The 18,895-nt window shown below is 38.3% G+C and overlaps 1 protein-coding gene across 1 annotated transcript; it reads right to left on the reverse strand.

Annotated features, from left to right (window-relative positions):
- Positions 1-4,108: 4,108 nt before the first annotated feature.
- Positions 4,109-17,540, reverse strand: HAUS1 (HAUS augmin like complex subunit 1). The gene is made up of 9 exons (XM_081078658.1): positions 17,460-17,540; positions 16,516-16,690; positions 9,989-10,124; positions 8,132-8,266; positions 6,920-7,043; positions 6,496-6,561; positions 5,637-5,708; positions 5,342-5,389; positions 4,109-4,346 (listed from the first exon to the last, which is right to left on the reverse strand). The coding sequence occupies exons 1-9, from the start codon at positions 17,484-17,486 to the stop codon at positions 4,296-4,298; spliced, it is 834 nt and encodes a 277-aa protein (XP_080934784.1). The 5' UTR covers positions 17,487-17,540; the 3' UTR covers positions 4,109-4,295.
- Between the last annotated feature and the right edge of the window lie 1,355 nt (positions 17,541-18,895).

Here is an 18,895-nt window from a genome sequence, read left to right on the forward strand (position 1 = left end):
ATGTCTCACACATAACATGATAATTTTCAAGTATTTGTAGATGCTGTTTTGATGAATAAATTCATATAAAAATGGTGTTAATTTCTGAATTCATATTAGCTTTTTGTTATTGCATGTTTTCTCAATCATGGATACTAATTGCACAACTCTAATGGGATGGGAATATCTGATAATTTTTGATGTTTCAAAAATATTTTGGAGACCATCTGAATGTCATGAAGTATAACGTGTATTTCTACGTGTTGAAATACTCCAGTGTTAAAAATATAAAAATATGTGTAAATGTTGAATGTGCATAGTTGTCTAGAAGGATTCACTCTAATGATACTAGTTACTCTTGGGGAGGAGAACTGGGAATGGGGTAGGAAAGAGTTTAGATTTTCAAATTTTACATACTTTTGAATTGTTGCAATTATTTACAATAAACAGATATTACCTTTGTGGTTAAAAGTAGTTTGGAGTTTTGGAGGTGGGGGGGATTAAAGACTTTTTTTTCTTTTTTAGGAACTCGGGCACCCTCAGCCTGCAGGTAAAGGCTAACTCAGTCAGTGGCTGAGTGCGACAGTCATTTCACTTCTTTGGGCCTCGGTTTTCTCATCTATAAAACTAAAATGGGAATGGACAGTCCTTTCCAGTCCGATATTCTGTAAATTTATAAACTGACTTTGAGATTGAGGGGAAATTCTTATTTATTTTTGTGGCCCCACTACCTAACATACAGTATTTAATAAATAATAAGTAGATGAATGAATGAGCGATAAGGGAGATAAAGCAACTACTGTGTCCACTTGACGCCTGCGAGTTTACGTGATGGCTTTATAGTCACACTGCTAAGTAATGTAAGAGCCACGTTTCATGCTCAGTGTCTGAACATGCTTTAGAAACTCTGGATCCTGGAGGCAGACAGAGCACGTCTCTCTCCCAATGCAGTGGAGGCAGGCTGTCAGCCCACAATGGCTGCTGCAGAATTTAGAGAAAACTGTAAATGTGAGAGCTGGGCACTGAAGATAAAATGAAAAATATATACCTGCACCACGTGCGAGGAAGCTGGGCTGAGATCAGAAGTGGTCCGGGCACCGTGGTACTAAATAAAGCTGGCAGAGTGGCCTCTGTGGGAGGGTGTCTCATCAAAGCCGGATATAAACAGCCCAGGCACAGGGTCACAGACAGGCTATGGTGAGCCACCTGTCACGTGCTCCTGGGATAATGCACAGGAGAAAGGTCCCCTGGCAACCAAACAGGCTCCAAGGACGTCCACACACAATCCTCAGCCTCCTCTTAAAATAGCTTCCGATGCATTTTGGTGAGGCACGTCTTTTCATTCCTGCTGCACTTCTTACCCAGTATCCAGCTTCATTCACATGCTTCCCGGGGTGTGGAAGCTAACCCCATTCTGCTGGTAACTGTGAGCCCCTGGCTAGGGCCTGAGGTCTTAACTTAGTACAGACAAAGGCAATCTGTTGACAGTACTGCCCCTCTCACAGGGCAGAACGTTGGGCAGAGGACAGTGACCCTTCATGGCTTGGACCTCAAAACATTCCTAGGTTTGTGCCTCCCGGGCTGGACTAGCTCAGACAGTTGAACTGGCGGGGGGCGGGGGGGGGAAGTTTCATAGACTTAGAAACGGGGGTCTAATGAAACAGTAAAAACAAAATGGTCAAAACCAGGTATCAAAAATTGGTTTAACATAGACCCAACTACACCAAACGTTGATCCTGGATTAGAAAAACAATTGTCATGAAGCACATTATGAGACAATTGGAGAAATATGAGTATGGACTATATATTAGATAATATTTAATCAATGTTAAATTTCCTGAATTTGATCATGTTACTATGATCAGCTGAGACTCTGTTCTTAGAAGACAAATGCAGAAGTATTTAGGGGCGAAACAGTGGTTCTCTGCAGACATGAAGTCCAGGGGTCAGAACTGGAGACAAAAAGAGAGGGCCCCTCACACCCCGCCCTCACATGTGCATATATTTTGATGTTTCCAGGAAATATGCAGGTTAGAGACCTAGGAATGGTAGTAGAGCAAAAAGGTTTAACTCTGAACAGCCTTAGATGTTTGTTTCGCCACTCCACACCCTTCCTGGCACATCAAGGCAAACAGAAAGTCAGCCTGAGCTGTTGCTCGACTCCTCCACAATCTATTCCCCTTCTCTTTGCTCTCTGGACCCAGGTTTTTTGGCTTTGTAGGCCAGAACTTTTTTTTTAACCCCAAATTTTGTTGGAACAAATAACCAAAGGGGATTCACTTTAGATTCTGGACTAGAGAATATTAATAAAAACACTATTATCTACATATTTAAAAATTTAGATGACACGGCAAATTCCCTAGTTTTTTTTTAAAGAACCAACTTTTGGCTTTGTGGATCCTCTCCAATGTATTTTCTGTTTCATTAATTTTGCTCTTATCTTCATTATTTCTTCCTGCTTGCTTCTTTGGGTTTACATATTTTGCTCTTCTTTTCCTAACTTCCTGGGATGGATGCTCACTTCAGTAACTTCATCTTTTAATAAAAACATTTCTACCTCTTCCTGTTCATCGGCATACCTCTTCTTCAACAGCTTGATTGATATAATTTACATACCATAAAATTCACCCTTTTGAAGTGTATAATTCAATGGTTTTCAATACATTCACAAACATGTGCAACCTTACCTCAAAGAACTCTGTATCCTTCACCTATCACCCCCATCCCTCATCCCCCTAGCCGTAACCAACCAATTTGCTCTCCATCTGGACATTTCATATGAATGAAATCCTGTAACACATGATCTTTTGTGATTGGCTTCTTTCACTTGGCATAATGATTTCAAAATTCATCCATATTGGAACAGTATCAGTACTTCATTCCTTTCTATCGCTAAATAATATCCCACTGTGTGGATATGCCATGTTTTGCTTATTCATTCATCAGTTGACAGACATTTGGGCTGTTATGAATGCAGCTGTAAACATTCATGTATAAGTTTTTGTGTGGACGTGTGCTTTCATTTCTCTTGGGTGTTATATACCTAGTGGTTGAATTGCTGGGTTACATGGTAACTCTAATGTTTAATCACTTGAGAGCCTGCCAAACTGTTTTCCAAAGCAACTGCACCATTTTACGTTCCTATTATTAGTGTACGAGGGTTCCAATTTCTTCACATCCTCGCTGACACTGACTATTATCTGTTTCTTTTATTCTAGTTATCTTACTGGGTATGAGGTAGTATCTCATTCTGGTTTTGATTTTCATTTCCCGAATAACTAATGATGTCAAAAATCTTTTCATCTGCTTATTGGGCATCTGCGTATCTTCATTGGGAAAATGACTATTCAAATCCCTTACACATTTTTAAATTGAGTTATTTGCCTTTTATTATTGAGTTGTAAACGTTTTTAGATTCTGGATACGAGTCCCTTATCAGATATATGATTTGTAAATATTTCCCCCCATTCTGTGGACTGTCTATTCACTTTCTTATGGTGTCCTTTAAAACACAATAATTTTTAAGCTTCATGAAATCCAATTTATCTACGTTTTCTTTTGCTGCTTGTGCTTTTGGTGTCATATCTAAGAATCCTTTGCCAAAGCCAAGCTCATGGAGATTTATCTTTATCTTTTCTACTGACAGTTTTATAGTTTTAGCTGTTATATTGAGGGCTTTGATTCACTGAGTTAGTATTTATACACAGTGTGAGGTGAAGGTCCAGCTCTACTCTTTTGGTGTGTGGACATCTAGCTGTCCTTGGGTACCTCCTGGTACTACCTTTAAAAAAAATATTTAAATCTTTGAATCTTTGAAACTCTCCTGACATAAGGTATGAAGTATGGATTTAGAACCATGTGTTGAATTATCCATTTCTCTACTGCTGATTTAAAAGGCCACCTTTTTCACAAACTAAATTCCTGCATACATTACCATCTGGAGGCAGGCAGGTGAGCTGGTCAGAAAGAACGAAAGCAAACCCCAGGAGACGCAAGAATGGGAAAAACATAACTGGAGTTATAGAATCTTTTCTTTCTTTTCACTTAGCTGACCTAACAAGTGACTGCATGACAACTGTCATAATGTTTACTTAATTGAGCTACTGAAGGACAATTAGCCACCAGCAATATAGAAAACTAACATTTTTTAATATGAAAACGATGTATTGGGCACAAAAATGCAACACATAATTAGAAACAACTATCCTATCAATAATGATATTATTATCTCATCTAAGAACACAGAAATTAAGTTACTAAGGAATGCCAAGAGGAAATAATTCTGTAAAGTCCTATTTAATTTACTTTGGTTCTGGTCACAGTTCCAGCATGTCTACTTTCCTTGTAAGTTCGGCTTCAATGGTATCCTAAGGAAGAAAGAAACATCTGAAATACCACAAAGAACGACATAAAACAGGTGCTCTAACTTCTAATGTTATTTAAAATAAGAAAAGCAAAAAAGAAAAATACTAAAACAGAACTTTAAAAATACCATTACAAATATTAAATATGCTTTGAGACATTCCCTTGCTTTTACATCTCTCCCCTTTCCCAAAACCCAAAAGTTTTCAGACTCGATTCTAATAAACGGGAAGAAAAACCCTTCAGAGAAATGAATCAGTGTAATGATACACAAGTAAATCTTTCTGACCTTTACTCCTTAAATAATGTACTTCCATAGTATCTCTCCTATCACCTCTATTCCATTCTCACTGCCACTGTCCTCATTACTTCTCATTGTCCTAAATACGTCAACTGGTTGCTGCAGTTTTCTTTCTCCCTCCTCCTATTCACCCTGTACATTGGTTACAGAATCATCTACCAAAAGAACTGACCTGATCAAAAAGCATAGCTTCACTCATATTTCTATTTGGCTTAAAAAAAAAGGAAACACATAGCAACTTTCAGTGGTCCCCTACAGACTCCATTCTCTTTATATTAAATGCCCCTTACATCATAAACCAATTGACCTTTTTCAGCTCTATCTCCCATTGCATACTCCTAGGCAGCTGGACCTCATCACTTGCCAAATCTCGGAAAAGTTCTCCATTTTTCAGCTCTTGTGCATTTGCCAATTTCTTTAGCCTAGAATATTCTATGTCTCACCACCCTCTCCTCTTTTCACCCAGGAAAATCTAAACAAAATTTTAAAAGACATAAAAGACACTATGTACCTTTTATGGAAAAAAATAAATACACGTGCCAAAAAAAGTATTAACAGATACACATGAACACTACACAGTGACTTTGGGGCTGAGGTTTACCTGTGAGGAGGAAGGACAGGAGGAGGAAGGGGGCTTCAGCTATCTCAGCATTTATTTTATTTCTTTTTTTAAAACCGGAAGAAAAAAATGGAACTTACTAATTCTCGCTTTGCTTCTTCAATTTTCACTTGAGCAAGAGACGGATTCTTTTAAAGGAAAACAAAGAAAGATTATATTGCCTCAATTAGGAATCAAGGTGAAAAAAATGCAACAATGCTTTTCAAAAGGCAAAAACAATTACAGAAGAGTGTATCCAGTGAAATTCGGCTTGGACTTTAAATCCTTAAGCATGAACTCACTAATTTCATGAACTCACTAATTTCATGATCATTTAAGGCCTTTGGAAAAGGTTGGAGGAGATGACTTTATTTTTTAATTCATAAAAATAGTTACCGGCATTAAATCTAAATAGGACTCCAATTTTTTCTTCAAAGGTACAGTCTGTCGTTTTAGTTCTGCCAGTTTCTGGGGGTGAAAAACACAGAGTCACAGAATGATAAGAGATATCACAATGCAACTAAATACTGCCAATTTCTGAAATGAAAGGTGGTAAAGCATTCACATTAGGATATTTAAATAATGTATCAAATAAAGAGCTTCAAAGATAAACGGATACACACAGTCACTTCCAAAGGAAACAATCCTTATAAGATGCTTAAAATGGGAAAGCTGTACCACCATTTATTAAGAATAGGATTTAAGTATGCTGCCTAGAAACACAAAACAAAGCAATTAAGAGGAATCAGAATTTAAGGGAACAACTAGAGTCTCAAGTACATATTTATTAACTGTCAACTTTAGATTCCCAAAATCAAAGTACCAAAAAAACCTTAATAATAAAGTAAAACAAAACCACATGTTACTCCCTCTCCCACCAAAATAGATAAAACCCTAATCAACCTAAAAACCCAGAATTGCATGCCACAGGAGTTTGGGGGCCGGCATTTTTACTGTACCCCGAAAGAAGGACGAGGGAAGACCTAATGGTTAGTACATCGTCTTTCAATAAATTCAATAAATAAATCAATAACGTATTGACTCCAAAGAGTTTCTAGCATATAGTAATAAATTTAAAAAAACGAAATAAATGTGAGGACATATATAGCTAAACAAGAAATACAGATATAAATACTGGTGAATGTAGAGTACAGAGTTTAGTAAAGAAAATCAGGTCCATAGTGAATAAAGCTCTATAAAAAGAAACGAAAAAGCAGATTTTAAAGAAAGTTAAATTGGGTTAAAATCAGCTCACCTCTGAAAGTGCTACCAGTGATTGATGAGACAGAGAAGCATCCATGCCTCTGGCTGAAAGTTTCTCCTACAATCACAGAACAGTGGGTCTCGTTAAGAAAATTATTTTCAAAGTGCCCATCATGACAAATTTTCAACATATATCCCAGTGCAGAGAAGCTACAAATCATAGATGTACAACCACACATGCATCTAAGTGACTGTGTTGCACGTGAATCATTTCCACAGTCACAGACTTGTGACAAGATGGGCCTGGCTGCCCGTGTTTAAATCTGCTGCCAAGTGGCTATGTAACCTTGGGCAAATTAACTATCTTCTCTGTAGTTCCCTTATCTGTACAAAGGGAATAGTAACACTACCTTATGAGGATGAAAGCCAAAAAGAAGTCTGAAGAGAGCCAACTATATTTCGTGCTGCACACATACCTCTGCAGCTCTGATTCCAAATCTGAACTCCTCTGATTTTGCTTTTAGGAAGTCCATGTTCTGAAGACGATTATCAACTCTGGCCCTTTCCGTACACAGATGCACTTCTGCCTTCTTGAGATCCCTTTCAAAAGTAAAGTTTAAAAACATTTTCTTCTCCTCAGTGAAATTATTATAAAAAAGAAACTGTACTGCTTTTTGGATTCAATTCTGTATATGTCAAGAGTAGATAACAGGGGTGGCCAATTAGCTCAGTTGGGTGCTCTTAACAACCAAGTTGCCGGTTCGATTACCACATGGGCCACTGTGAGCCCTCCACAACTAGATTGAAACAATTAATTCACTTGGAGCTGATGGGTCCTGGAAAAACACACTTAAAATAAATAAAAGTTAAAAAAAAAAAAAAAAAAACTTCCTTTTTTTTAAAAAGGAAGTAGGTAACATACTTGCTGTAGATATGGAGTAGATAACATACTTGCTGGATTTTCTACCATAAATTTTATATACCAGAGTAGCTACCAGGCATATCTCCAGGTCCTCTTCCCCTCCATGTCGTTAGGTGGGATTTTTCTTAAGAAATACTACATAATTTTAAGATTAATCTAATGTGAATTACTCTTGGGGAAAGTAAACCTGATGCTCAAAAAAGTGATTTAATATATCCTGAAGCCAATTTGAATTATGGAGGTCCCAAAGGCCTCCCTCCTAGATATCATGTGACACAGTACCTTGCATATACATACTAAATATTTGTCCAATAATTTACACCCCACCAAATTACTTGTGCCTATACATAATCCTGACCCACGGCATCTAATCTCTGGGGCAACAGGGACCTAAAGAAGGTCTGGAGCATCGAAAGGCACACCAGAGCTCTAGTAAAACAGGGCAACAAAATATAATGTACTTTTAGTTGCACTGTAGTTTATAAGTTAAAAAAATTTACATACATTCTGAAAATTATAAAACCCAGGTTAGTTGTAGAAAGGAATAAAGTAGGAAATTATATGAAGTAAATGGTGAGAAAGTGTGTACCCAACCACCCTTCTCCACTTCCACCCAAGTAATATTCTAGGTAAAAAAACATTTTATGGACCCCATTTCTTAATGTGTTGTTTTAAATCATATCTATTGACTTAAAACTAAATCTGACAATGTCTTACTTTTGTTATTATAATAAAAACTATCACCTCTTCCAACTCAATTACTTACTCTCGTAGACATTTTTCTAACACTAAAGTTGCAGTAAGATTTTTTTCAAGTTTTGCCAATTCAAGCTTGATTTCTTCATTCTTAGATTTGGTACGAAAAAGATCAGAGGTCAAATCATTCACTGCAGGGATAAAACTGAAAAAAGAATCAGGTCACATACATGGACATTAAGGGCAACAATTACAATCATTCCTCATTTCTCACAACAATTTTATCTGTATGTGGATTCTTCCATAACCACACTGTTTCATACCTCTATGCATTTTGCACATGCTGTTCCCATTGCCTGGCAAACCCTTCTTCAGCTGGCAAATTTCCATTTGTCCTTCAAAACTCAAGTGAGATTTACGCTCATCCTGGAATTCACTCTCCGTTTCTCTGTGCTTCCTGGCTACAGCTTGTATGTTCTTGTAGATTGCAGCTGTGTTATAGTTTTACATGTCCACCTCCTTTATTTGGCCATGAGCAGAGACTGTCCTTGCTTGCAGTTATTATCCTATTCATCTCTGCTTCCCCAGTGGCATGTATATATAAATATGTATACATCTAGCACATAACTGGTACTTGTTCTCTGCTGAACTTAAGTCTAGATGTCTGCGGCCATACAACCTACATGTTTTTATGAGTTCAGACAATTAAGTTCGAGAACTTGTTGCAACAATGTTGCTAACCTTTTCTGGTATCAGAGGGATTATTCATTATGAATTTGTACCAACTGGACAAACAGTTAACCAAGTGTACTATTTGGAAGTGCTGAAAAGGCTGCGTGAAAAAGTTAAACGACCTGAACTTCTCACCAACAATTCATGGCTCTTGCATCACGACAATGCACCAGCTCACACAGCACTGTCTGTGAGGGAGTTTTTAGCCAGTAAACAAATAACTGTATTGGAACACCCTACTCACCTGATCTGGCCCCCAATGACTGCTTTCTTACCAAAGATAAAGGAAATATTGAAAGGAAGATATTTTGATGACATTCAGAATATCAAGTGTAATACGATGACAACTCTGATGGCCATTCCAGAAAGAGTTCCAAAATTGCTTTGAAGGGTGGACTAGGTGCTGGCATCAGCACACAGCTTCCCAAGGGGAGTACTTCGAAGGTGACCATAGTGATATTCAGCAAAGAGGTATGTAGCGCTTTTTCTAGGGTAAGTTCACCAACTTAATTGTCCGACCTCGTATACCTGAAACACTACTCTGGAGCATATAGAAAAATTCTAATCCCTTAAATTGGCAATGAAGCAGACTATCTGAACGGTCCTCTGATTGTAAGCTACAGTGGTCATCCTAGCTAAGACATGTTCGCCAGTGATAGTCAGATGGACTTCGGAATCAGACCGGGTTTGAATCCTAACTCTGCCATTTACTAGCTTGGAGGAGTTATTTAACACATCTCTCCTGAGCTACACTTTCCTCTTCGGGTTGTTGGAAGAATAATGTCCTCATACAGGTGAAATGCCTGTCACAAAGAATAAAGGTCCTTAACCTACTCTACCCAATAGGGTAGGGACATGACTAAAATTCACTATACTGAACCGGATGATTTAGCCTGCTGCTTTTCTTATTGTCCATTTATAGGGAACAATGTAAGTGATACCTAATCCATTTCCAAATATACATGAGAACCAGTCTTCACAAACCTAATCCTGGAAGAACAAAACACCAAAATGTAACCAAGACCAAGTTAATCTAAACTAATTATACCTACTAGCAAAGATAAGGAGTTAACTAAATTCAGTGTTTTGGCATTTACTGTTCATTTTCTACACAGAATTACCCTGAGAAATAAGTCTTTGGGTCAAGACCTTATAGCATATATGATTGCAGAATTAAAACTGTCACAAGAATTACCTAGCCAGTGAGGTATCCTTTGTTTCAAGGGCCACTGCACTGTCGACCAAAGCGTTCAGATACCTAGAACCAGTGCTAGAGAGACTGGCTGGGGAAAAATTCACACTCTCCATGAGAAGCTCTTGAAGATGCTTGGCTGAAAAGACATAAGAGTTCTATGGTGACTATGATGTTTGCTTAGCTTTTATTTTAACTTTTTACAGCTTAATTAAAATCTCTCACATATCATATAACCCATCCACCTAAAGTACGTAATTCAATGGCTTTTAGTATATTCAGACATGTGCACTCATCAACACAACTAATTTTAGAACATTTCAACACCCCAAAAAGAAACCTCATGTTCCTCAGTCATCATTTTCCGATTAACCAACTCATGAAGCCCTAGCAACTACTAATCTACATTCTGTCTCTACCCACTGCTTATTATGGACATTTCATATAAATGGTATCATACAATACGTGGTCCTTTGTGACTGGCTTCTCTTACTTAGCAGAATGGTTTCAAGGCTCATAAATGTTACAGCAGGTATCAGTACTTCGTTCCTTTTTATGGATGAGTAATATTCCATTGGGCCGGCCCGGTGGCTCAGGCGGTTAGAGCTCCGTGCTCCTAACTCCGAAGGCTGTCGGTTCGATTCCCACATGGGCCAGTGGGCTCTCAACCACAAGGTTGCCAGTTCAATTCCTTGACTACCGCAAGGGATGGTGGGGAGCGCCCCTGCAACTAAGATTGAACACGGCACCTTGAGCTGAGCTGCCGTTGAGCTCGCGAATGGCTCAGTTGGTTGGAGCGCATCCTCTCAACCACACGGTTGCCGGTTCGACTCCCGCAAGGGATGGTGGGCTGTGCCCCCTGCAACTAGTAACGGCAACTGGACTTGGAGCTGAGCTGCGCCCTCCACAACTAAGACTGAAAGGACAACAACTTGAAGCTGAACGGCACCCTCCACAACTAAGATTGAAAGGACAACACTTGGAAAAAAGTCCTGGAAGTACACACTGTTCCCCAATAAAGTTCTGTTCCCCTTCCCCAATAAAATCTTTAAAAAAAAAAAAATAATATTCCATTGGATGAATCTACCACATTTTATTTCTCCATTCATCCACTGATGGACATTTGGATTGCTTCCACATTTTGGCTATTATTAATAATGTTGATATAAACATCCATGTACAGGTTTTTATATACATGTGTTTTCCTTTCTCTTGAATATATACCTAGGAGCAGAACAGCTGGTTATATAGTTTATATAGTTTATATAGCTCACACTTTATTGGTGAATTTAAAATGCAAGAGTGGGAACTCAAAGTATGGGAAGAGTTTAAAAAGGCAGACCAAATGGTCAGTTATCAAAATTAAGCAAGATATCTAGAACAAAAGGAATTAGACTGTTTCCAAAAACAACTGTATGATTTTACATTCCTACCAGAAGTGTATAAGGATCCCAATTTCTCCACATCTTCACCAACAGTTGTGATTGTCTTTTTTTTTTTTTTGTACAGTGGTCATTCACAGAACTGAATGACGATCAATGAAATGATAACTCAAGACCTGAATATCAGTCTTTTTGATTATAGCCCTCCTTGTAGGTGTGAAATGGAATTGTGGTTTTTGATTTGCATTTCCCTAACGGGTAACAATGCCATGCTTTCTGACCATTTATATATCTTCTTAGAAGAAATGTATATTCATATCCCTTACCCACTTTTAATTGGGTTATTTGTCTTTTTATTATTGAGATGTAAGAGTTCTTTATATGTTGTAGATACATCAAGTCCCTTATCAGACATATGATTTGCAAATATATTCTCCCATTCTGTCGGTTGTCTTTTCATTTACTTAATGGTGTCCTTGAGAGAAAAAGTTTTTTAATTTTGATGATGTTCAATTTACCTACTTTTTATTTTGCTGTTTGTGCTTTTAGAATCGTAGCTAACAAACCATTGCCAAATCCAAGGTCACGAAAATATACAGGATGTTGTCTTCTGAACTTTAAGTTTGGCTCTTTTTCCAGGAGGAACAGGACTTCAATGTTTCTCATCCTGCCACCAGCTATCTGTTGCTGAGCTAAGTCCTAGGCGAATGTGGTTAGGTGGGATGGGTTCTCTTCCTCCCTCCAGCCACTGCTCTTGGAATGATAGCTCTACCTTGGGTGAGGCACAGAGAATACTGGGGCTCTAATGGCTCTTACACAAGCTCATGAGATGGTGGTTTCACACCAAGAAAGGCACACCAAGAGGACCTTACGCTGCTGTACTCTCTCTCCACCAAGCACTCAGCATCTACATTGGGGGTGTCACTCAGCGAAAAGCTTGCCATTGTCTCTACACCCAGCTCCAGAGCCCTGGCTCAGAATTTTTCCAGAGGAAGAAGCAAGCCATAATACAGATAGCTCCCAATGTCTTCTCAAAGGAACTGACTCCATTTGCAACAGAGCGTGCAGAAGTTCAAGCCTAAGAACACCCTAAAAAACAGTGGAAGTTGTAGTAAAAGGCAATTGGGAGAAGGTTCGTGATACAGGTTAAACTGCAGGCCACCTACTTCACATGGAAGAACCAGAAAATAAGAAATCTAGGAGGAGCCATCCTTTGGTCAGAACAAATATCAAACACTGACTTCAGAAACTGTTCCTTAATGGTGCCAGAATTTGATTGGATTAACTTATAGAGCAATTTGTGCCCTGGGGCTTTGTTGAAAATAATTAGCTGTCAATTAGTAAAATTTTACAGCTAGGTGTGGTCAGTGAAAGAGCAAGACAGTCCTACCAAAACCAATGTCATTCCACAGTCACTGTGGACATACGCAAGTACAGATACGCCTTGACTTATGATGGGGTTACGTCCAGATAAAAAGGTAGAATATCGACAAGGAACTAGAAGACCTAAACAGTAAAACCAAGTAACATAACAGACACTTTTAAAACACTCCACTCAACAAGAACAGTATATATACATTCTTCTCAAGTGGATATGGAACATTCTCCAGGATATAGCTTTAAGCTAAACTATAAAAAAAAAAAAACCTCAATAAATTTAAAAGGATCGAAATAATACAAAGTATTCCCTGATCACAATGGAATGAAATTAGAAAAAAAACTTAGAAAACTGATAAATAAATATGTGGAATTAAACAACACATTCCTCATAACCAATGGGTCAAGAAGAAATCAAAAGGAAAATTAGAAAATACTTTAAGATGAATGAAAATGAAGACACAACATATCAAAACTTATGCGATGCATCAAAAGTAGTGCTTAGAAGAAAATTTAGTTGTAGTTCCTGTATTAAGAAAGAAGAAAGAGGGACTGCCGGTTAGCTCAGTTGGTTAGAGCTAACCAACCAAGAGCGCGGTGCTATTAACAACACGGTTCGATCCCCACTGTGAGCTGCGCCCTCCACAACCAGATTGAAACAACTACTCGACTTGGAACTGCCTGGTCCTGGAAAAACACACTTAAAAGTTTAAAGAGAAAAAAAATGTTATTCTTTAAAAAAAGAAAAGAAAAAAGAAAGATCTCAAGTCAACAGCCTATCATTCCACCTTAAAACTAAGAAGAGCAGGCTAAACTTAAACCAAGCCAAAGAAAGGAAATAATAAAGATTAGAGTGAAAATTAGTGAAATAGGGAATAAAAAAGCAATAGAGACCTGGAGCTGAGCTGCGCCATCCACAACTAAGACTGAAAGGACAACAACTTGAAGCTGAACAGCACCCTCCACAACTAAGATTGAAAGGACAACAACTTGACTTGGAAAAAAGTCCTGGAAGTACACACTGTTCCCCAATAAAATCTTTAAAAAAATAAAAAAACAAAAAACAAAACGAAGAAAAAGCAATAGAGAAAAATCAATGAAACCAAAAGCTAGATTGAGTAAGAAGAAAAGAGAGACTCAAATTACTAGAATCAGAAATGAGAGGATCCCACTGACTTATCTACTTAATAAAAAGGATTCTAAAGAAGTCTATGAACAACTGTACCCAACAATTTAGATAACTTAGATGAAATGGACAAATTTCAAAAAGGACACAAACTACTGAAACTAATTCAAGAACAAATAGATAATCTGAATAGACCTATAATCTGAATAGACCTATAATAGTGAAGAGATTTAATTACTAATAAAAAAACTACCCACAAAGAAAAGGTCAGACCCAGATGGTTTTACCACTGAATTCTACCAATACACAAAGAAGAATTAATGCTAATTCTTCACCAACTCTTCCCATCCCTATTATTGTACTAATTTTGGGGGGAGAGGGTTCTGATTCTTTCGATGATTTCTTTCATCTTCAAATATCTAGCTTTAAAAAAAAAAAAATGGAGGGAAAACTTCTCAATTCTTTCAACGAGGCCAGTATTATCCTGATACCAAAACCAGACTTAGACATCACAAGGAAAGAAAACTATAGACCAATACCTCTTATAAATATGAATGCAAAAGTTCTCCACAAAATACTAGCAAACTGAATCTAGCAACCTAGAAAAAAATTACACACTATAAGGATGTGGTTTTATCTTAAGGATAAACATTGGTTCAACATCTGAAATTTAATTAATGTAATACATGACCATAACAGAAAAACAAAAGTCACACAATCATCTCAATAGACACAGAAAAAGCATTTGGCAAAATCCAAAGCCCTTTCATGGTAAAGGCACTCAGCAAACTAGGAAGAGAAAACTTCCCCAAGTTGATAAATGGCATCTACATGAAAACCCACAGCCAACATTAATGGTGAAAACCGGATGCTTTCCCTCTGAGATCGGGAGGGAATGTCCACACTTGCCACATCTATTCAACTTTTTATTGGAGATTCTAGCCGGGGCAATTTCTTTTCGTTTTTCTCCTCAAATGAAGAAAATGGCAGCATGAAGAAGGGTTTCAATAGTTTCATCTGTATTGGTCATGATTAAAAAGTCTTCAAACAAAACTTTTACATCCTCTCTCAATTCCTGAAAATAATTTCTAAAATGTTCCAATCTCATGTGCTGCAAAGAATTGTACTGTATATAAATAAACACTGCATCTGAAAAATGACTTTGAGCTCAAAAGTCAATCAAGTCCGAACAGCAATATGGCATCACTACTCAGAATTTAGTTACAAATTGAGGAAGCAAGGCCTCCTTAACAGTACATATGAATCCAGACTTGTTACAAGGTCCCACAAATTTTCTGTTTTCTGCTGGATAGCTTCACTGTCTAAAAGAAGGGAAAACTTAGAACAGAGGAGTAATGATTAAAGTCCATGACATGGAATGTTAACAAATATCAATGGAGGCAGGGCTGTTCTCCATACTTAAATATGGAAAATCGTGTCAAAATTTGTATATATTAATAGAAACATTTGCTATTTAACATGTGTCACCCTAAAAGGTACTTAAGATCACAAAAATCTTACTTCGAAAATCTTTAGATTTTTGTGCTATAGGATATTATAGGCAAAAAGAAAGCTCTTAGAAGATTTTTCTGAATCCAAAGCTTCTTCCTCCATATTGCATTTTAATAACTACAAAAATAAAATCATTTAAAAAATAAAACAATTTTAAAAGCACACACAGGAGAGTATGACTACAAAGGAGCATTACAGAGGAGGTTGGGGGGATGACATCCTGATTGTGGGAGTGAATTCCAGAATCCATGTGTGTTAAAACAACACACCAAAACAAAAAGTCTACTTTATGTACTGTAATTTTTAAAATTGGAAAAAAGCATATATGCAATAGAATTACAATTGTAATTTTTCAAAATATTGTATATAATTCCTGCCATACACGTGGTTAAACATAAACCAAATGTAGGTCTTACTTCCTTTTGTATATTCCATCCATAAAAAGATTTTTATCACTCTTTTGTTGTGGTTTGTAGTATAAAAACAATAGGTGTCTTAAATGCACTTTTTCAAACTACATATGCACAACAGAAAATTCTAATGCAATCCCATGAATACATAGTGATAGAGTGAGGTATTCAAGTCTCACAGTTCATGGCTGCCACCTCAGGTATCCTGATGGCTCATTATAACTATAACTATATAACATTATAACTAAAGCAAAGATAGAGAAATGAAAAACCACGGGGTAGCCGGATGGCTCAGTTGCTTAGAGCGCAGACTCTCTAGGTTGCCAGTTCAATTCCTGCATGGCATGGCAGGCTGCGCCCCCTGCAACTAAGATTGAAAATGGCAACTGGACTTGGAGCTGATGGACCCTGGAGAAACACACTGTTCCCCAATATTCTCCAGTAAAAAATAAAAAAAAAATAATAGAAACCACAGGCATCTTGTATGTCAGGGTAATAAGTTTAGATTCATGTTTCAGGGCTTACTGTTCTATCAGAGTACCAGTAAAATATACACTATGATGAAATTTATTGATTTATTTAGTACAACAGAAAGATAAATCTGGGTAAAATAAAGCAAAACTAACAAGCAGTCTACACTAAACTAACCTTGTACACATTAGTGTTATAAAATTTGGTTACTTCTAGTTATTATCTCATTCAAAACTCTGGAATTAATCTCACCTTCTGATTCATATTCACTTGCTTTCTGTTTCAAGTCGTCTATTACCAGGTGAACATCTGTGTCCCGGACCCTGTTGCGTTCTGAAAGGTGATGTAAAATCTCTGTGGTCCGTGGATTCACCTCATATTTTGGAATGGGATGATCTCCAAATACTTTTTTCAACCATGCAGCAACCTAGCCATTAAAAGGAAGACAAGTATTACAAGTCTTGTGTATTGTAATGGCTCGAAGCAAATATAACAAAGTGATCAAAAGCAAACAAAACGCTCTCTATGAATATTCTGGCTTCCTACTTCACATCCTCACTTGTCTTTAAAGAGCTAGAGACCAGGTGTCAGGGAAATAAAAAGTGATCAAGCACAAAGAAATAACCAGAACATAATCCGTCCTTTCCCAAAGCTACAAAAGCAGTACAAGCCAACAATTTGCAACACTCAAATAATTTTAAAGCTGAATATGCAAGTGCTAACGCATTATAATACGTACAAACTCTGAAAAAAGAGTTGTCTCCAACACACCATAAGCCCCGTAAGTGTCACAAGCCCGCAGAGGCTCCTAGAGTTTGGGATGCGGGCGGTGGAAGCAGGTCAGGTGTGAAAATTCCAGTAGGAATCAGCATGAACAGCGAGGTTTGGCTGGATGGTAGGTTTGGGTTCAGAAGACCTACGTCAGTGTGCCAGGAGGGATTTTGTAGCAGGGGACTCCACAACACCTCTCCAAATCCGAGTGCAAGCAAGGAAAGTCCCAGGAAGGAAGGGAAACGCCGTTTCCCGATCAGAATGGGGATCGCAGCTCCTGAAGGCGGGACTAAAGATGGACCAGCGGAGCAGGGCGAGGGAAAAAGTAAATGTGGTGAGCCCATGAAATCCGCCGGCGGGGCGGGCGTGGCACAGACGCCGCTTCTAGGAGGCCGAAAAATGTCTGGTCCAGCCCCATCACCTACCTGTGCGTCTTTCTCCAGCACTTCCATAGCTGCTGCTCCCGCCACTTCTGGGGAAGCTCCTCCCGAGACAAGTGCCCGGCTCTTTCTGAAGGCCCCGCCCACACACCGTTGGTCCCTTCCCCTTGGGGCCCGGGATTTCTGGGAGTTGTAGTTTTTACTAGGACTCCAGGCTGCTAAACCCTTAGACAAGACAGTTCCAAGGCTCCAGCACTGCAAGTCTCTCCTTGCTTGCCACTTGGCCTGTCCCTCCACTTTCTTTCTTTCTTTTTCTTTTTTTTTTTATTTAAGATTCTATTGGGGAAGGGGAACAGGACTTTATTGGGGGAACAGTGTGTACTTCCAGGACTTTTCCAAGTCAAGTTGTTGTCCTTTCAATCTTAGTTGTGGAGGGCGCAGCTCTGCTCCAGGTCCAGTTGCCAATTGCTAGTTGCAGGGGACAGAGCCCACCATCCCTTGCAGGACTTGAGGAATTGAACGGGCAACCTTGTGGTTGAGAGCCCACTGGCCCATGTGGGAATCGAACCGGGAGCCTTAGGAGTTAGGAGCATGGAGCTCTAACCGCCTGAGCCACCGGGCCAACCCCCCTCCACTTTCCATGGTATAATCTACAGGATCAAAAGTAGAGCTGCTTAGAACCAGGCTGTGTTTTCTTTCTCGTATTTTTATTTCTCACTTGAATCACTTGTCTTAAAAAGTACCCAAAACTTGTTTTTTGGAAAGCAGATTATTTGTTTCTTCCACACTGAGTGCATTAACAACTTTTGTTTGTTTGTTTACCCTGGCAATATAAACTGCGGAAACCTTAATCTTATCTGTTAGTTTCCATTAGCAAAGAGCTAAATGTGCGCAGACTGTTTTAAAATGATTGACAGTATCCAAGTGCTGGCACTGTCACTGGCCACTGAGCCATTCTTCCATTCATTTCTTGCCTTCCCTAAAGTTCTCTCTTCCCTCCATCACTCTAGTTAATACTGCAAGAGGTTCTTTATATTGCTACAGCAATGTCTCGTTTTCTATGTGTTTTCCTATTTTTGTTTCATTCTTACAGGGACCCTGTAAAAATAGATGGACTCACATTATTTTACCTATTTTCACATTAAAACGACACACGTGCACATTAAATGACTCGACCAAGATAAGGAAGTAGAGTTGGAACCTGACCACAGTGTTCTGGCTCCAAATGGGTTTTCAGTGTCCTCAGGTTATACCACTCTGTTGTCCGAAACCCGCTGTAGTGTACTGTTACATTAGGAAAAGTGGACTATGTACTCAATTTGTTGTAATTTGTAGTTGAATTGTCAAATTGTGGATCAGATTTAGCACCAAATAATTTTCTAAGCCATACGCATATTTTAAATGATTAACCCTTTCTTTACAAAGGAATTTTATTAACTAGCCAATACCATATTGTATAGCTTTCTGATTCTTTTTGTTTC

Source organism: Rhinolophus hipposideros (genome assembly GCF_964194185.1).
Source record: "Rhinolophus hipposideros genome assembly, chromosome: 17".
NCBI lineage: Eukaryota > Metazoa > Chordata > Mammalia > Chiroptera > Rhinolophidae > Rhinolophus > Rhinolophus hipposideros.

Excerpts from the sequence above, each read along its gene's own strand:
- HAUS1 (XM_081078658.1), bottom strand. The coding sequence starts at position 17,486 with ATGGAAGTGCTGGAGAAAGACGCACAG. Across the intron at positions 8,267-9,988 it reads AAGGATACCTCACTGGCTAG|TTTTATCCCTGCAGTGAATG; the intron begins GTAATTCTTGTG and ends TTCTTTTTTCAG. Across the intron at positions 5,390-5,636 it reads CCTATTTAGATTTAATGCCG|AATCCGTCTCTTGCTCAAGT; the intron begins GTAACTATTTTT and ends TTCCTTTAAAAG.